At 48.3% G+C, this 16,824-nt stretch overlaps 1 protein-coding gene across 3 annotated transcripts in view; it reads left to right on the top strand.

The window, feature by feature from the left end:
* HAS2 (hyaluronan synthase 2) overlaps positions 1 to 16,824 on the top strand; it is a 90,643-nt gene that overhangs the window by 62,175 nt on the left and 11,644 nt on the right. For all 3 annotated transcript variants that reach the window (XM_038745471.1, XM_038745473.1, XM_038745472.1), the window contains exon 3: positions 9,633 to 10,259. In XM_038745471.1, the coding sequence (XP_038601399.1) occupies positions 9,633 to 10,259 (627 nt within the window). The remainder of the gene's footprint in view (positions 1 to 9,632; positions 10,260 to 16,824) is intronic.

Raw genomic sequence — 16,824 nt, 5'->3', positions numbered from 1 at the left:
GAGGAGGGGAGTAACATGCCCAGAGCGTTTCTGGACAAAGACAATCTGGCAGCGGCATGAAGTATGGATTGAAGTGGGGAGAGACACGAGGATGGGAGATCAGAGAGAAGGCTGATGCAGTAGTCCAGACGGGATAGGATGAGAGCTTGAACGAGCAGGGTAGCGGTTTGGATGGAGAGGAAAGGGTGGATCTTGGCAATGTTGTGGAGCTGAGACCGGCAGGTTTTGGTAACGGCTTGGATGTGAGGGGTGAATGAGAGAGCAGAGTCGAGGATGACACCAAGGTTGCGGGCTTGTGAGACGGGAAGGATGGTAGTGCCGTCAACAGTGATGGGAAAGTCAGGGAGAGGGCAGGGTTTGGGAGGGAAGACAAGGAGTTCAGTCTTGGACATGTTGAGTTTTAGGTGGCGGGCAGACATCCAGATGGAGATGTCCTGAAGGCAGGAGGAGATGCGAGCCTGGAGGGAGGGGGAGAGAGCAGGGGCAGAGATGTAGATCTGGGTGTCGTCAGCGTAGAGATGAAAGTTGAAGCCATGGGAGCGAATGAGGTCACCAAGGGAGTGAGTGTAGATCGAGAACAGAAGGGGACCAAGCACTGAACCTTGGGGAGCCCCCACAGTAAGGGGATGGGAGGGGGAGGAGGAGCCTGCAAAAGAGACTGAGAATGAATGACTGGAGAGATAAGAGGAGAACCAGGAGAGGACGGAGTCTGTGAAGCCAAGGTCGGATAGCGTGTTGAGGAGAAGGGAGTGGTCCACAGTGTCGAAGGCAGCTGAGAGGTCGAGGAGGGTTAGGATAGAGTATGAGCCGTTGGATTTGGCAAGCAGGAGGTCATTGGTGACTTTTGAGAGGGCAGTTTCCGTGGAATGTAGGGGACGGAAACCAGACTGGAGGTGGTCGAGGAGAGAGTTGGTGTTGAGGAATTTGAGGCAGCGCGTGTAGAAAATTCGTTCAAGGAGTTTGGAAAGGAATGGTAGAAGGGAGATGGGGTGATAACTAGAAGGTGATGTGGGGTCAAGAGAGGGTTTTTTTAGGATGGGAGAGACATGGGCATGTTTGAAGGCAGAGGGGAAGGAACCAGTGAGAGTGAGCGGTTGAAGATGGAAGTTGAGGGGAGAAGGGACAGAGCGAGAGATTTCATGAGATGAGAGGGAATGGGGTCAGAAGCACAGGTGGCCGGAGTAGCACTTGAGAGGAGGGAGGAGAGCTCCTCTGAGGATATTGCTGGGAAGGATGGGAGAGTAGCAGAGAGTGTTGAGAGCCGGGGGGTTGGAGAAGGGTGGGGAGTGACTTTGGGGAGGTCGGACCTGATGGATTTAATTTTATTAACGAAGTAGGAGGCCAGATCGTTGGGGGTGAGGGAAGAAGGAGGGGGAGGCACCGGGGGCCTGTGAAGGGAGTTGAATGTATGGAAGAGCTGACGGGGCTGATGGGCGTGCGTGTCAATAAGGGAGGAGAAATAGTTTTGTCTGGCAGAGGAGAGGGCTGAATTAAGGCAGGAAAGGATAAACTTGAAGTGAACGAGGTTGGCATGGTGTTTAGACTCTCGCCAGCAGTGTTCGGCAGCTTGAGCATAATAGCGAAGGAGGTGGACAGTGGCAGTGATCCAGGGCTGTGGGTTAGTGGTACGAGAGCGGCGAAGGGAAAGGGGAGCGAGTGAGTCTAGCTGAGTAGAAAGGGTAGAGTTGAGAGCAGTAATCTGATCATCAAGACTGGGTAGAGAGGAGAGGGAGGCGAGGTGGGGTGTGAGGCGCTCAGAAAGATGGATGGGGTCAGGAGAGCGGAGATCTCTGTGAGGGAGTAATATGTATTTACAGGGGAAAGGAGTGTGAGTGAGGAGGCAGGTGAGAAGATTATGATCAGAGAGAGGGATTTCAGAGTTGGTGAGGGTGGACACAGTGCAGCGGTAGGAGATGATGAGGTCGAGGGTGTGACCTAGTTGGTGAGTGGGTGAGATGGAGTGGAGCAAGAGGTTTGCAGCGTCAAGGAGAGATAGAAGGCGGGTGGCAGAGGATTCATCAGGGATCTCCATGTGGATGTTGAAGTCTCCGAGGATCAGAGTGGGCATGGAAAAGGAGAGAAGAAAGGTGAGGAAGGGGTCAAAATCGTTAAAGAAGTTGGAGGTGGGGCCGGGGCAGCGGTAGATGACGGCTACAAGAATCTGGAGGGGGTGGTAGAGGCGAATAATGTGGGCTTCGAAGGAAGGGAAGGAAAGGAAAGGGGGAGGAGGGATAGTACGAAAGCGATATTGGTGGGCGAGAAGGAAACCGACACCTCCTCCTTTTCCGGTGAGTCTGGGGGAGTGGGAGTAGAAGAGGCCTCCACTGGAGAGAGCAGCAGAAGAGACCGTGTCATCTGGAGACAACCATGTTTCAGTTAGGGCGAGGAGGAGTAGACAGCTGGACAGGAATAGGTCCAGGATGAAAGGGATCTTACTTAAAACGGAGCGGGGGTTCCAGAGGCCACACTTGGCAGTAGCTGTCGAGGGAGGGAAGGGAGGGGGAAGGGTGCGAGGGGTCGGGAGGGTTTGGATTGGGATGAGTTGGGGGGGGCCTAGGCGGGGAGAGTGGGAAGAGGGGTGGTGATGGGAAAGGAGAACTGGGATGGGGTGGGGGCGGGAAGAAGGGGAGGGAGGGGGCTGGGAGGGAGGAGTGGAGGACTGGCGCTGGTACAGAGGGATCCTTGGTAGGGGGTAAGGGGGAGTGGTCTTGGTGGGGGAGAGGGAGGGAAAAAGCTGGGTGGGAGGGGGAAGGGGAAGGTGAGGAATGGGAATGGCACTTGGGAGCAAGGGAATTGAAAGTTCGTGGTGAGGTCAGCAGGGCAGTGACAGTACGGCGGGAGGTTAACAATTGAGATGCAGAAGCGATAAAACAGTAGCAATGATATAAATAGGCAATGGCATCACAGGGTTGAGGACATCACAGGTTGTCCTCCTGGTTGAGAGGTAGCAGGAAAGCCAGGAGCCCCAGATATGCCCCTAAATTCAGCTCCTGGAGCATGGCCGCCTCCGAGTTCCTGTGGATCTTCTCCACCTTGGAGTCGGGGCGGATCCAGGGCGAGAGCTTCCCCATGATCAACGTGTTCCAATCCTGTCCGGAGAGCAGCAGATCGGATCGGGTCTGGGGTCCAGGGTGGATCTTAGCAGGCTCCTGGGTGAACTCCCTCTTGAAGCAAGGGTGGAAAACAGGCATACAGAGGAAGTCGAAGCCCTGCTTGGCCACCGCCCCCAAGGTATCGGCCACCTCGGGTACACAGGTCAGGTCCCGCCCGCTGGACACGAGGCTCCCGCTGCCTCCCCCGACCGCCACCGCAGCCTCATGTTTGACAGATAATGACTTGCCCCCACTTCAAAGCCATATTGAAACCCCACTTCCTCCAAAAGGCCTTCCCTGACTAAGCCCTCCTTTCCTCTTCTCTTTTCTTCTCTTTCTCCCTTCTGCCTCACTCTGGCTTGCTCCCTTTATTCTTCCCCCCTCCCAGCCCCACAGCACTTGTGCACTTCCCTGTAGTTTATTTATGTTAATGTTTGTCTTCCCTTCTAGAATGTGTGCTTGTTGGGCACAGGGAATGTACCTGTCTCTTGTTATATTGAACTCTCTCAAGTGCTTAGTACAGTGCTCTCCTTCCTCTCCCCCTCCTCCCCCTTCCCACCCCCCTCACCGCTTTGTTAAGCGTTTACTATGTGCCAAACACTGTTCTAAGTGCTGGGACAGATACAAGGTAATCAGGTTGTCCCACGTGGGACTCACAGTCTTAATCTCCATTCTAATTCCCATTTTACAGATGAGGTAACTGAAGCACAGAGAAGTTAAGTGGCTTGCCCAAGGTCACACAGCAGATACATGGAGGAACTAAGATTAGAACCCACATCCTTTGACTCCTAAACCCATTCTCTTTCCACTAAGCCACACTGCTTCTGGACACAGTTCCTGCCCATTTGGGGCTCACCGTTTCTATCCCCATTTTCCAAATGAGTTAACTGAAGCTCAGAGAAGTGAAATGATTTGCCCAAGGCCAGACAGCAGACAAGTGGAGGAGCCAGTATTAGAACCTAGGACCTTCTGAATCTGAGACCTGTGCTCCATCCACTAAACAATACTACTCCTCATAGACACAGGGGCCCACAGTCTGAATCTTCATTTTACAGTTGAGGTAACAGATCCAGAGATGTGAAGTGATTTGCCCAAGGTCATACAGCAGACAAGTGGCAGAGCTGGGATGAGAACCCAAGTCCTTCTGACTCCCAGACCTGTGCTCTTTCCATTAGGCCCTGCTTCTTCTGTTCTTTCATTCATTCAATTGTATTTATTGAGCACTTACTGTGTGCACTTAGTACAGAGCACTGAACTGAGCACTTGGGAGAGTATAATTCAACAATAAATGGACACATACCCTGCCCACAATGAGCTTACAGTCTAGAGTTGGGGAGACAGACATCAATACAAATAAATAAATGAGAGATATGTACATAAGTGCTGTGGGGCTGGTGTGGGAGGAAGAACAAAGGGAGCAAATCCAGGTGACACAGAAGGGATTGGGAGAAGAAGAAAGGGGGTGCTTAGTCTGGAAAGGCCTCCTGGAGGAGATTTGTCTTCAATAAGGCTTCGAAGGTGGGGTGACTAATTGTCTGTCTGATATGAGGAGGAGGGGTGTTCCAGGCCAGAGGCAGAATGTGGGTTGGGGGGGGGGGGGGCGGTGGCTGGGGGAAGATAGGCAAGATACGGGCAAAGTGAGGAGGTTGAACAGGGGGGCTACCAAGGGCAGGGGCTTGGCTGGAAGGGGTGGAAGAGCAGGTGGGGGTGGGGGGAGAGAGCAGGAGGAATCAACTCCCAGGGGCAGCCATCTTTTTAAGAGAGCATGCCACAGGGTGGGTTTTGTTTCAGCTTCTTTAGGGCAATAGGCCTCTGAAAAGGAGGATTGGGAAATGTGGATTGCACAAAGACCTTTGGACAGAATGAAATTGCCATCCAGTGTCCATCTGAGACCTGATGCTGCCCAGCTGCCAGGCAGCTCCAGGGGCTGCCTCCATCTGCAGGGTGGCAGGGCTGGACGTGGGCAAAGCCTTCCTGCTGATGTTGTGGGTAGGGGATGTGTCTGTTGATTGTTATAACGTACTCTTCTAAGTGCTTAATACAGTACTCTGCACACATTAAGTGCTCAATTTAACCGATTGAATGAAGGAATGAATGACCCCCTCTAGGCCTGTGTCCCAGCCTGTTTTGACTAGGTGGAACTGTCTCCTAAGGACTCAAATTTGTAAAAATCTTGATGCTAATGATCAAGCAGTCCACCAGTGGTATTTATTAAGTACTTGGAAGAGTACAGTACAAAAGAGTTGGTAGACATGTTACCTGACAACAACGAGCCTTCAGTCCAGAAGGACAGCCTACAGTCAATCATTGAGTGGTATTTTTTGAACGCTTACTGTGTGCAGAGCACTGGACTTGGGAGAGTGCAATATAACTCAGTTGGTAAACACATTCTTTTGCTCAATCAGTCAATCAGTGGTATTTATTGACCACTTACTATGTGCAGAGCACAGTACGAAGCATTTGGGAGAGTGCAATAGAGCAGAATTGGGAGACATATTCCCAGTCCATCCAGGACCCAAACAGGATGTCACGGCTTCTTCTCAAGCCATGCCTCAGGAGCAGGGCAAAGGGTTTGGTGACTGTGTTTTCTGGTTTATTTATTTATTTTTTTAAGGTATTTGTAAAGCGTTTACTATGCGTCAGACACTGTACTGAGCACTAGGGAAGATAGAAGCTAATCAGGTTGGACAGTCCATGTCCAACATGAGGCTCACACTCTTAATCCCCATTTGACAGATGAGGAAACTGAGGCCCAGAGAAGTGAATTGGCTTGCCCAAGGTCACCCAGCAGACAAGTAGAAGAGCTGGGATTAGAACCCAGGTCCTTTGACTCCCAGGCCTGGTCTCTATCCAACAGGCCACACTGCTTTTCTAACATCACTTAACCTGTCGGAGACCCACCTTCCTCCTCTGTAAAATATAGGGGGGAATATTTGCCTCCCTGAGCTCAATGGGATTTGGGGGAGGAAAAATGAGATTACCAATGTGGAAGTTCTTCAGGGAGATGCAACTACCCTAAGCAGTATGGATTCTAATCCTGGCCCTGCCACTTGCCTGCCGTGTGACTTTGTACAAGTCACTCAACTTCTCTGGGCCTCAATTCCCTCATCTGCAAATTGGGGATTTAATCTCTCTTCTTCCTACTTAAACTGTGAGTCCCATGTGGGACATGATGACCCAGTATCTGCTCCAACACTCAGTACAGTGCTTGGAACCAGCCTGACCTAGTGGATAGAACCCAGTCCTGGTAGTCAGTAGGACCTGAATTCCAATCCCAGTTCCGCCACGTGCCTGCTGCGTGACCTTGGACAAGTCACTTCATAAATCTGGGCCTCAGTTCCCTCATCTGTCAAATGCAGATGAAGACTGTGAGCCCTCTGTAGGACATGGACTGCATCCAACATGATTACTCTGGATCATTCTGGCACATAGAAAGCACTTAACAAATACTACAATTATAATAATAATAAAATAATATAATATAATAATAATACCATAATAATTATGGTATTTGTTAAGTGCTTACTATGTGCCAAGCACTGCTCCAGTGGCCTTTCTAAGAGCTGGTTTTACCGGGCTTGGTATGCCCATTCAACATCAACCAGCTTGGTGTACGATATCTACATTTCAAAAATAAGGTGGCGTGATCCGGGACATGGCCCTGGGAACCAGAGTCAGTCAGTTAGTCGTATTTATTGAGCATTTACTGAAAGCTGAGCACTGTACTAAGCGCTTGGGAGAGGACAATAGAACAATATAAGAGATGCATTCCCTTAGAAACCCAATTCAGTGGCGTAGGTCTTCAGCATTTGTGGGGCATAAGAATTCTGGTTGGGAAATTCAAATTAACACCCCAAATAGCCGCAACCATTTCCCTGCCCTCCCCCATCATGAGATCCTTTTCCAGAGCCTCTGGGAGGCAGGGGTTTGTTAGGATGAGGAGAAGAAGAAGGAAGAGAAGGAGGAGGAGGAGAAGGTGGTCCCACCTCCCCAGCTAATGGGCCATTGTGACATGCCTGAGTTGCAAGTTAACTCCCAGAGTGGGCGCTCAGCTCCAGGCCCTGCCTGCCCCACTACTTCGCCTGCTGGGGCCACTGGGAGGACCCCTGGGGGGTGGACTTTGGGGGGGGCTCAATAGGCAATGGGGAGGGAGAGGGGATGGTGGGGGAAGGAAGTAGAGGAGCGAGAAGGAGGAGGACAACACCGCCTGGCTCCCCCTAAGGAATGAGGCCTAGATCCACCATCGTTTGTTGGGGAACGATCCCCGTCGCCAGTGGCCACTCGAGGGTTCAGGTGGACCAGGGGGTGCCTGACCCCAGGCCAGGTGCCTAACTTCTCTGTGCCTTGGTTTCCTGATCTATAAAATGGAGTTTCAATGTTTATTCTCCCTCTTACACGAGAAGAGAAGCAGCATGGTTTAGTGGAAGGATCACAGACTTGGGAGTCAGAGGTCGTGGGTTCTAATCCTGGTTCCACCACTTATCAGCTGTGTGACTCTGGGCAAGTCATTTAGGTTCTCTGTGCCTCAATTCCTTTATCTGTAAAATGGGGATTAAGACTGGGAGCCCCACATGTGAAAACCTGGTTACCTTGTATTTTCCCCAGCGCTTAGAACAGTGCTTGGCACAAAGTAACACTTAACAAATGCCATTATTATTACTATTATTATTATGATTGGGACTGTGAGCCCCACATGGGACAAGGACTGTGCCCAACTCAATTTGCTTATCTCCACCCCACCGTTTAGTACAGTGCCTGGCACATAGTAAGCGCTTAACAGATGCCATTGGTGTCATTATTATTATTATGTGGGACAGGGACCATTTCAATCAGTGAATCCATCGATGGTCTTTACTGAGCACATACTGTGTGTGCAGAGCACTGTCCTACCTGCTTGGGAGAGGACAATAAAACAGAGTTGGTAGACCTGATCCCTGCCCACCATTTCCTTTCTGATTGTCTTGTATCTCTCCATGCATTTAGTATGGTGCTTGGCTCTTAGTAAGCACTTAACAAATACCACATTATTATTTTCAAAAATGCCTCTTCATTCATTCATTCAATCATATTTCTTGAGCGCTTTCTGTGTGCAGAGCACTGTACTAAGCACTTGGGAAGTACAAGTTGTCAACATGTAGAGACGGTCCCTACCCAACAGCAGGCTCACAGTCTAGAAGTGGGAGACAGACAACAAAACAAAACATATTAACAAAATAAAATAAATAGAATAAATATGTACAAATAAAATAAATACATAAATAGAGTAATAAATATGTACAAACATGTATACATATATGCAGGTGCTGTGGGGAGGGGAAGGAGGTAACGCGGGGGGGATGAGGAGGGGGAGAGGAAGGAGGGAGCTCAGTCTGGGAAGGCCTCCTGGAGGAGGTGAGCTCTCAGTAGGGCTTTGAAGGGAGGAAGAGAGCTAGCTTGGCGGATATGCAGAGGGAGGGCATTCCAGGACAGGGGGATGACGTGGGCCGGGGATTGATGGCGGGACAGGCGAGGACGAGGCACGTTGAGGAGATTAGCGGCAGAGGAGTGGAGGGTGCGGGCTGGGCTGTAGAAGGAGAGAAGGGAGGTGAGGTAGGAGGGGGCGAGGTGATGGAGAGCCTTGAAGCCGAGGGTGAGGAGTTTCTGCCTGATGCGTAGGTTGATTGGTAGCCACTGGAGATTTTTGAGGAGGGGAGTAACATGCCCAGAGCGTTTCTGCACAAAGACGATCTGGGCAGTGGCGTGAAGTATGGATTGAAGTGGGGAGAGACAGGAGGATGGGAGATTGGAGAGGAGGCTGATGCAGTAATCCAGTCGGGGTAGGATGAGAGATTGAACGAGCAGGGTAGCGGTTTGGATGGAGAGGAAAGGGTGGATCTTGGCAATGTTGCGGAGGTGAGACAGGCAGGTTTTGGTGATGGATTGGATGTGAGGGGTGAATGAGAGAGCGGAGTCGAGGATGACACCAAGGTTGAGGGCTTGTGAGACGGGAAGGATGGTAGTGCCGTCAACAGTGATGGGAAAGTCAGGAAGAGGGCAGGGTTTGGGAGGGAAGATGAGTTCACTCTTGGAACTTGCCTTCTGAACTTCAGAAGGCATCCCCCACGAGGGGTCAATCAATCAACCAAAGGCATTTACTGAACACTTACTGTGTGCACTGCACTGTACCAAACACTATACAGTGCAACATGGCCTAGTGGATAGAGCACAGGCCTGGGAGTTAGAAGGACTTAGGTTCTAATCCAGTTGCTCTACTTGTCTGCTGTGTGACCTTGGGTGAGTTGCTTCAATTTTCTGGGCCTCAGTGACCTCGTTGGGACAACGGGGATTAAGACCATGAACGCTATGTGGGACTGGGACTGATCAGCCTGTATCTACCCCAGCGCTTAAACCAGGGCTTGACACATAGTAAGGGCATTAACAAGTGCCATCATTATTGTTATTTTAGTCAGCAGACACATTCCTTGCCTGTAACAAGCTTCCAGTCTAGCAGATCTCAGTGAGGGAGTGGCTCAACTCAATTCTGACTCTGCTTCTTTGCAGATGCATTGTGAAAGGTTTCTATGCATCCTGAGAATCATCGGAACCACACTTTTTGGGGTGTCCCTCCTGCTCGGAATCACAGCCGCGTATATTGTTGGCTACCAGTTCATCCAGACTGATAATTACTACTTCTCCTTCGGCCTGTACGGGGCCTTCTTAGCCTCCCATCTCATCATCCAAAGCCTGTTTGCCTTTTTAGAACACAGAAAGATGAAAAGATCGCTAGAGACGCCCATTAAGTTGAACAAAACGGTCGCTCTCTGCATCGCCGCCTACCAGGAGGACCCTGACTATCTGAGAAAATGTTTGCTCTCTGTGAAAAGGCTCACGTACCCTGGGATTAAGGTGATCATGGTCATCGACGGGAACTCAGAAGACGACCTCTACATGCTGGACATCTTTAGCGAAGTCATGGGCAGGGACAAGTCGGCCAATTACATTTGGAGGAACAACTTCCATGAGAAGGGTCCCGGAGAGACAGAGGAGTCACACAAAGAGTCTTCGCAACACGTCACTCAGCTGGTCCTGTCCAACAAAAGCGTGTGCATAATGCAGAAGTGGGGGGGAAAGAGAGAAGTCATGTACACGGCATTCAAAGCACTGGGGAGAAGCGTGGACTATGTTCAGGTAGGTTTCCAGACGGGTGCCAACCCAAACATTTCTTAAATAAGACGGCTTTTGTATAGCTCGGCCAGTCTGTTACAGCCTGTCTTGATCCTTCCTGAACACAACGGCGCTTTTAGCCAGTTGGAAAACTGTGTGACCGTTGGAAAACACCCCTCTCTTTTCAGTTTCGTCATAACGGTTGAGGCTGTCTGTGAAAATGCTTAACCAGTGTGGTGATGTCGGTTAGAAATCAGATTTGTTTCAAATATGAGACCCTTCCCGGCTCTTCCTCCTCTCCTTCCCTCCTCCCCTTCTTCCCCTCTACTCTAATCCAAGGTCATTTTCCACATTCTCCAAACCTCAAACTACACACCCACACCCTCTCTCTCTCTCTCTCTCTCTCTCTCTCTCTCTCTCTCTCTCTCTCTCTCTCTCATGTTCGTTGCCTCTGTGAGGGTCTTAAAAGGTTGCTGGAATGCATTAGCCGAAAGGGAAACGTGTTTGGGCTTTAGAAGGTTATTCACAAAGACAGGGTGGAGTGGAAAGGCTGGAGGGGGTTGGAGTTTTTTTTTTAATGCAGATGAGGAAAAAACGTCTTGGGCAAAAGAAATACAAGTAGCATTGACTTCATCTTTTCATAAAAGCATTACCTCACTCTCAGCCTGACCTTCGACAGCATTTGTGATGTACTGTGTACTCAGACGAAAATGAGGCCAGGCTTGTCAATTCCCCAAAAGACCACCCTCTAGGATGGGCTTTTCTCTCTGTCTCTCTCTGTGTCTCTCTCTGTCTCTCTCTCTGTCTCTGTCTCTTTCTCTGTCTCTCTCTCTCTTTCTCTCTCCCTCCCTTCCTCCCTCCCCCTCTCCCCCCACTTTCCCCCTCTATATCTCTTCCTTCCTCCCTCCCTCCCTTTAACCCTACTTCTCTCCCTTCTTTCCTCCCTCCCTCTCTTAATCCCTACCTCTCTTTCTCTCTCCCCCTTTTCTCCTTCTCTATTTCCCTTCCTCCCTCACTCCCACCTTTTATCCCTATTTCTCTCTCCTTTCTTTCCTCTCTCCCTTTCTCCTTCCCTCCCACACTCCTTACAATCCTCTGACACCACGATATGGTTTTCTTCTTCATTTTTTAAATGGTATTTTTAAAGTGCGTACTGTGCATCAACAAATAACAAATACCATTAAAATGCCACTTAACAATGCCATTAAAAGTACCATTAAAACACTACTAAAATTTACATTTAAAAAATGTTTCAGAAACTCAGTTCATTGGCTTGAGCTTTGTACCAACTTCCCCTTTCTCTCAGGGATTGAAAAGAATAATAATTACAATATGATGTTAAGTGGTTACAATGTGACAAGCATGGAACTAAGCGCTGGGGCAAATCCAAGATAACCAGGTTGGACACAGTCCCTGTTCCACATGGGGTTCACAGTCTAAGAGAAAACAGGTATTTAATCCTCATTCTACAAATGAGAAAATTAAGGTGCAGAGCAGTTATGGGACACAAAGCAGGCCAATGACAGAGCCGGGATTAGAACCCTGGGCTTCTGACTTCTAGGCCCATGTTGCTTCTCTTGAAATGAATCATCCTGAAGACCTCTGCCTTGAAAGGCTGCTTCTTGGAGTTTCAGGAAACCCTGCCCTGAGAATTTCTTACTCTGATTGATTGACTGATTGATTGATTCCAGCAGTCAGAATTCTCTCACTACTGGTAGAAGCTGCCACAGGGCTTCTTAAAACACACATTCGTCAGAACTTTGAGATTATCTACATGTAGGAGGAGTTCTCCATTTTTAAGGCACCTTACCAATTGAAGGCAGGGATTTGGCCTAAATGGCCTCAATTCTCTCATTCCACGATTCTAGATTCCCACATACAGATTGGCGGGAGCAGCTTAAATCCAAGCCGTATGTATTTTATTGAATGAATATACAGTTTGCTCCCTAACTACGATAAGCATGGTATTTATTGAGCACTTGCTCTGAGCCAGCACTGTGCTAAGAGCCGGGTAGATGCAGGATAATCAAGATAGCCCAGACACTGTCTTTCATTTTGTTTCTGAGCCCAGATCATCTCTGTTCACGTCAACTATGTGGGACATGGACTGTATCCAATCTGATTGGCTTGTATCTATCCCAGCGCTTAATATAGTGCTTAATATAGTGCTATGTTGCCAACTTGTCCTTCCTAAGCGCTTATTACAGTGCTCTGCACACAGTAAGCACTCAATAAATATGATTGAATGAATGAATGCCCAGTACATAGTAAGCACTTAACAAGTCAGTCAGTCAATCATATTTATTGAGGGCTTACTATATGCATAGCACTGTACTAAGCACTTGGGGAGTTATTATTATTATCAAATGGTGTCGAGTCCTTTCTGATTCATAGTGACTCTATGGATATATTTTCTCCGGAACATCCTGACTTCTGCCATAATCCGTAACCTTGCTAATGGTTCTTCCATTATCATTGTTATGGTGGGGTCCAATATAACAGTATAACAGACACATTTCCTGCCCAGATTGAGTTTACAGTCTAGGCGGGGAGACAGGCATTGCTATACATAAATTAAATTACAGATATGGACAGAAGTGGTATGGTGCTGTACTACATTTATCTATATATAGATAGATTTATATATATGTAGAGATATATGTATATATAGTAGAGTGTATAAAGTATAGTATATACACAGCACTTAATACGTCTGGCACATAGTAAGCACTTAACAAGTCAGTCATTTAGTCAATTGTATTTCTTTCATCCATTCAGTCGTATTTATTGAGAGCTTACTGTTTGCAGAGCACTGTACTAAGTGCTTGGTAAGTACAGTTTGGCAACAGATAGTGACAATCCTTACCCAACAACAAGTTCACAGTCTAAAAGGAGGAGACAGACAACAAAACAAGACAAGTAGACAGGCAATTATTTAATTACTTATTGTGTCCACCTGGGAGAGACCGCTATGACAGAGTTGTTAGACACGTTCCCTGTCCACACTGACCTTACATTCTGGAGGGATAGTCTATAGTCAGTAGGGATAGTCTATAGGTAATCCATCAATTAATAGTATTTATTGAGGACTTATTGTGTGCAGAGGGAAAGTACAATATATTGGAATTAGCAGACATGTTCCCTGCTCATCATGAGCTCGTAATGTCACTGCGTCATTATAACCTGCAAAATGCATGTACTATCACTTAACGTCTGTGTTTCTAGGGAGTGTCTAGATTATCTAGTGTCATCAGGGGTCACCCTGGCTGTAGGGCTCAGTCAGCTGATCCTCTGGGCCTGAGAAAGGAAACAGCATGACCTCATGGTTAGAGCATGGGCCTAAGAGTCAGAGGATCTGGGTTCTTATCCTATCTCTGCCTCCTGTTTGCTGTGTGACCTTGGGCAAATCACTTCACTTCAGTTTCCTCTTCTGGAAAATAGGGATGAAAACTGTGAGCCCCATGTGGGACAGGGATTGTGTCCAATCCGATTGTCTTGTATCTACCTCAGTGCTAAGTACAGTACCAGGTACATAATAAGTGCTTAACAAACACAACAATTACTATTATTACCAGATTCCTCTGCCCCTTGCAGTCCATGGCTCTTTGCTCATTCTCTCTTTTCATGAGTCTCAAAATAAGGCCTGAGGTCTTTAGCTCCATAGGAGCCCCTCTTCAGTCCAATTCTCACCAGTCTTACTCTTGTAAGAGAGCTAGTGTAGGGTCTCCCTCCAGGAAGCTGGTATTTGAGTACAGTGCTCTGCACACAATAAGCACTACTAATTGATGGATTGATTGATTGAGGAGCCTAGCTCAGAGATTCTTGCACTTAGGCTGGCCCCTCTCACTCAGTGCCCTGGCCGCCATCTACCGTGACCCAATTGTCACAGGCATGGTATTTGTTAAGTGTGTACTTTGTGCCAGGCTATATGCGCTAGGGGGAATCCAAGCAAGTCAGGTTGGACACAATCCTTGTCCCACATGGGGCTCACAGTCTTCACCCCAATTTTAAGGGCCAGAGAAGTGAAATGACTTGCCCAAGGTCAGAGCAGAGCAGAAAAGTGGCAGGTCCAGGATTAGAACCTAGGTTTTCTGTTGGGGCAGTAGTGGACTGGGGGCTTTCTCAGTCCTCAGAAGAAAGTTCTGCAAGGAGTTCTGGAAGTTGGGCTTCTCACACTCAGGAAGCAGCGTGGCCTAGTGGATAAAAGCCCAGGTATGGGAGTCAGATGACCTGTGTTCTAATCAAGGCTCTGCCACTTGTCTGATGTTTCACCTTGGGCAAGTCACTTCACTTAACTCCCTCTAGACTGTAAGCTTGTTATCTGTCATTCTGTTGTATTGTACTCTCCCAAGTGCTTAGTACAGTGCTCTGTATAGAATAAGTGCTCAGTAAAATGATTGATTAAAATTTCTTTGGATAAGTTTACTGGATTCCCACGATTAGCCCATGACCTTCCAGGAAAGAGCCTTGGAAGTTGGGCTTTTCATGATGTAAATTATTTTGGAAAAGGTTACTGGATTCCGACCCTTAGCCCATGATCTTCTTCTACAAAGGGGTCCTACATATAGCCCAGGTTGAGTTGTAAATGTTCTGTCTAAGAAGGATGGACCTGAGAATGAATAGTTCAGCCCATGCTGAATGGGCTGTTTCAGGCAAAGCTCCATTCCCACCCTTATTTCCTCAGAACGCCCTCCTTTGGGTCAGTCCGACATTGGGTCAGGTCACTCTTGTCTGATTCTGAGCCATATCTCAAGCCAGACATGAGCACCACATACTCCCATGGAAACGTTAGTGTACACACAGAAGAGGAGCAGCATGGCCTAGAGGAAGGAGCCTGGGCCTGGGAGTTGGAGGACATGAGTTCTAATCTCTGCTTCCTCCCTTCAAAGCCCTACTGAGAGCTCACCTCCTCCAGGAGGCCTTCCCAGACTGAGCCCCCTCCTTCCTCTCCCCCTCTCCACCCCCCCGCCTTACCTCCTTCCCCTCCCCACACCACATGTATATATGATTGTACGTATTTATTACTCTATTTATTTATTTTATTTGCCAACTTGTACTTCCCAAGCGCTTAGTACAGTGCTCTGCACACAGTAAGCGCTCAATAAATATGATTGATTGATTGATTGTACATATTTATTCTATTTATTTTATTTTGTTAATATGCTTTGTTTTGTTGTCTGTCTCCCCCTTCTAGACTGTGAGCCCGCTGTTGGGTAGGGACCGTCTCTATATGTTGCCAACTTGTACTTCCCAAGCACTTAGTACAGTGCTCTGCACACACTAAGTGCTCAATAAATACGATTGAATGAATGAATGAATGAATGAATGAATGAATCTCAGCTCTGCCATATGTCTGCTGTGTGACTTAAGGGAGGTCACTTAATTTCACTGTGACTCAGTTACCTCATCTGGAAAATGGGAAAGAAGACTGGGAGCCCCATGTGGGACAGGAATTGTGTCCAACCCTGTTACCTTGAATCTATCCCAGTGCTTAGAAAAGTGCTTTGCACATAGTATGTGCTTTACAAATACCACTATTTATTATTATTATTATATTACTGTGAACAGGATCACAATATGTGAAATTTCATCAGAGGGTGCCTTCCTCAAGCTGAAGGCATGCACATACACTTCTTCCCACTCCTCTCTCTGCCATTTGTTCTGCTTCCAGGATAGAGAAAGATTTACTGAGTTCAGCGGATAGGTCAATGGGAGATGCATCAGGCAAAAACTCCTCACCCTCGGCTTCAAGGCTCTCCATCACCTCACCCCCTCCTACCTCACCTCCCTTCTCTCCTTCTACAGCCCAGCCCGCACCCTCTGCTCCTCTGCTGCTAATCTCCTCACTGTGCCTCGTTCTCGCCTGTCCCGCCATCGACACCCGGCCCACGTCCCCCCCGGCCTGGAATGCCCTCCCTCCGCACATCCGCCAAGCTAGCTCTCTTCCTCCCTTCAAAGCCATACTGAGAGCTCGCCTCCTCCAGGAGGCCTTCCCAGACTGAGCCCCCTCCTTCCTCTCCCTCTCCTCCCCCTCCCCATCCCCCCGCCTTACCTCCTTCCCCTCCCCACTGCACCTGTATATATGTATATATGTTTGTACATATTTATTACTCTATTTATTTTACTTGTACATATTTATTCTATTTATTTTATTTGGTTTATATGTTTTGTTTTGTTGTCTGTCTCCCCCTTCTAGACTGTGAGCCCGCTGTTGGGTAGGGAGCGTCTTTATAAGTTGCAAACTTGTACTTCCCAAGCGCTTAGTACAGTGCTCTGCACACAGTAATCGCTCAATTAATACAATTGAATGAATGAATGCATGAATGTAACAAGAGAAATTCCTCTCTGAGAAATAGGCCCCTCAGGTCAGTGTTAAGCCTATTTGGTCACAGCTACAACACGGGGGTCACTGGCACCCAGCAAAGACTAGGGTTTGAAGCACCGTGCCCTAGTAGAAAGAGCCTGGACCTGGGAGTCAAGAGTGGGTTCTAATCCTGACTTCCCACTTGCCTGCTGTGTGATCTTGAGTAAGTCACTTCTCAGAGCCTCAGTTCCCACATTTGCAAAATGGGGATTCAATACCTGTACT

The sequence above is a fragment of the Tachyglossus aculeatus genome, chromosome 4, assembly GCF_015852505.1.
Source record: "Tachyglossus aculeatus isolate mTacAcu1 chromosome 4, mTacAcu1.pri, whole genome shotgun sequence".
NCBI lineage: Eukaryota > Metazoa > Chordata > Mammalia > Monotremata > Tachyglossidae > Tachyglossus > Tachyglossus aculeatus.
Note: the sequence above shows the minus strand (reverse complement) of the source record. Positions and strands in the feature narration are given on the sequence as shown.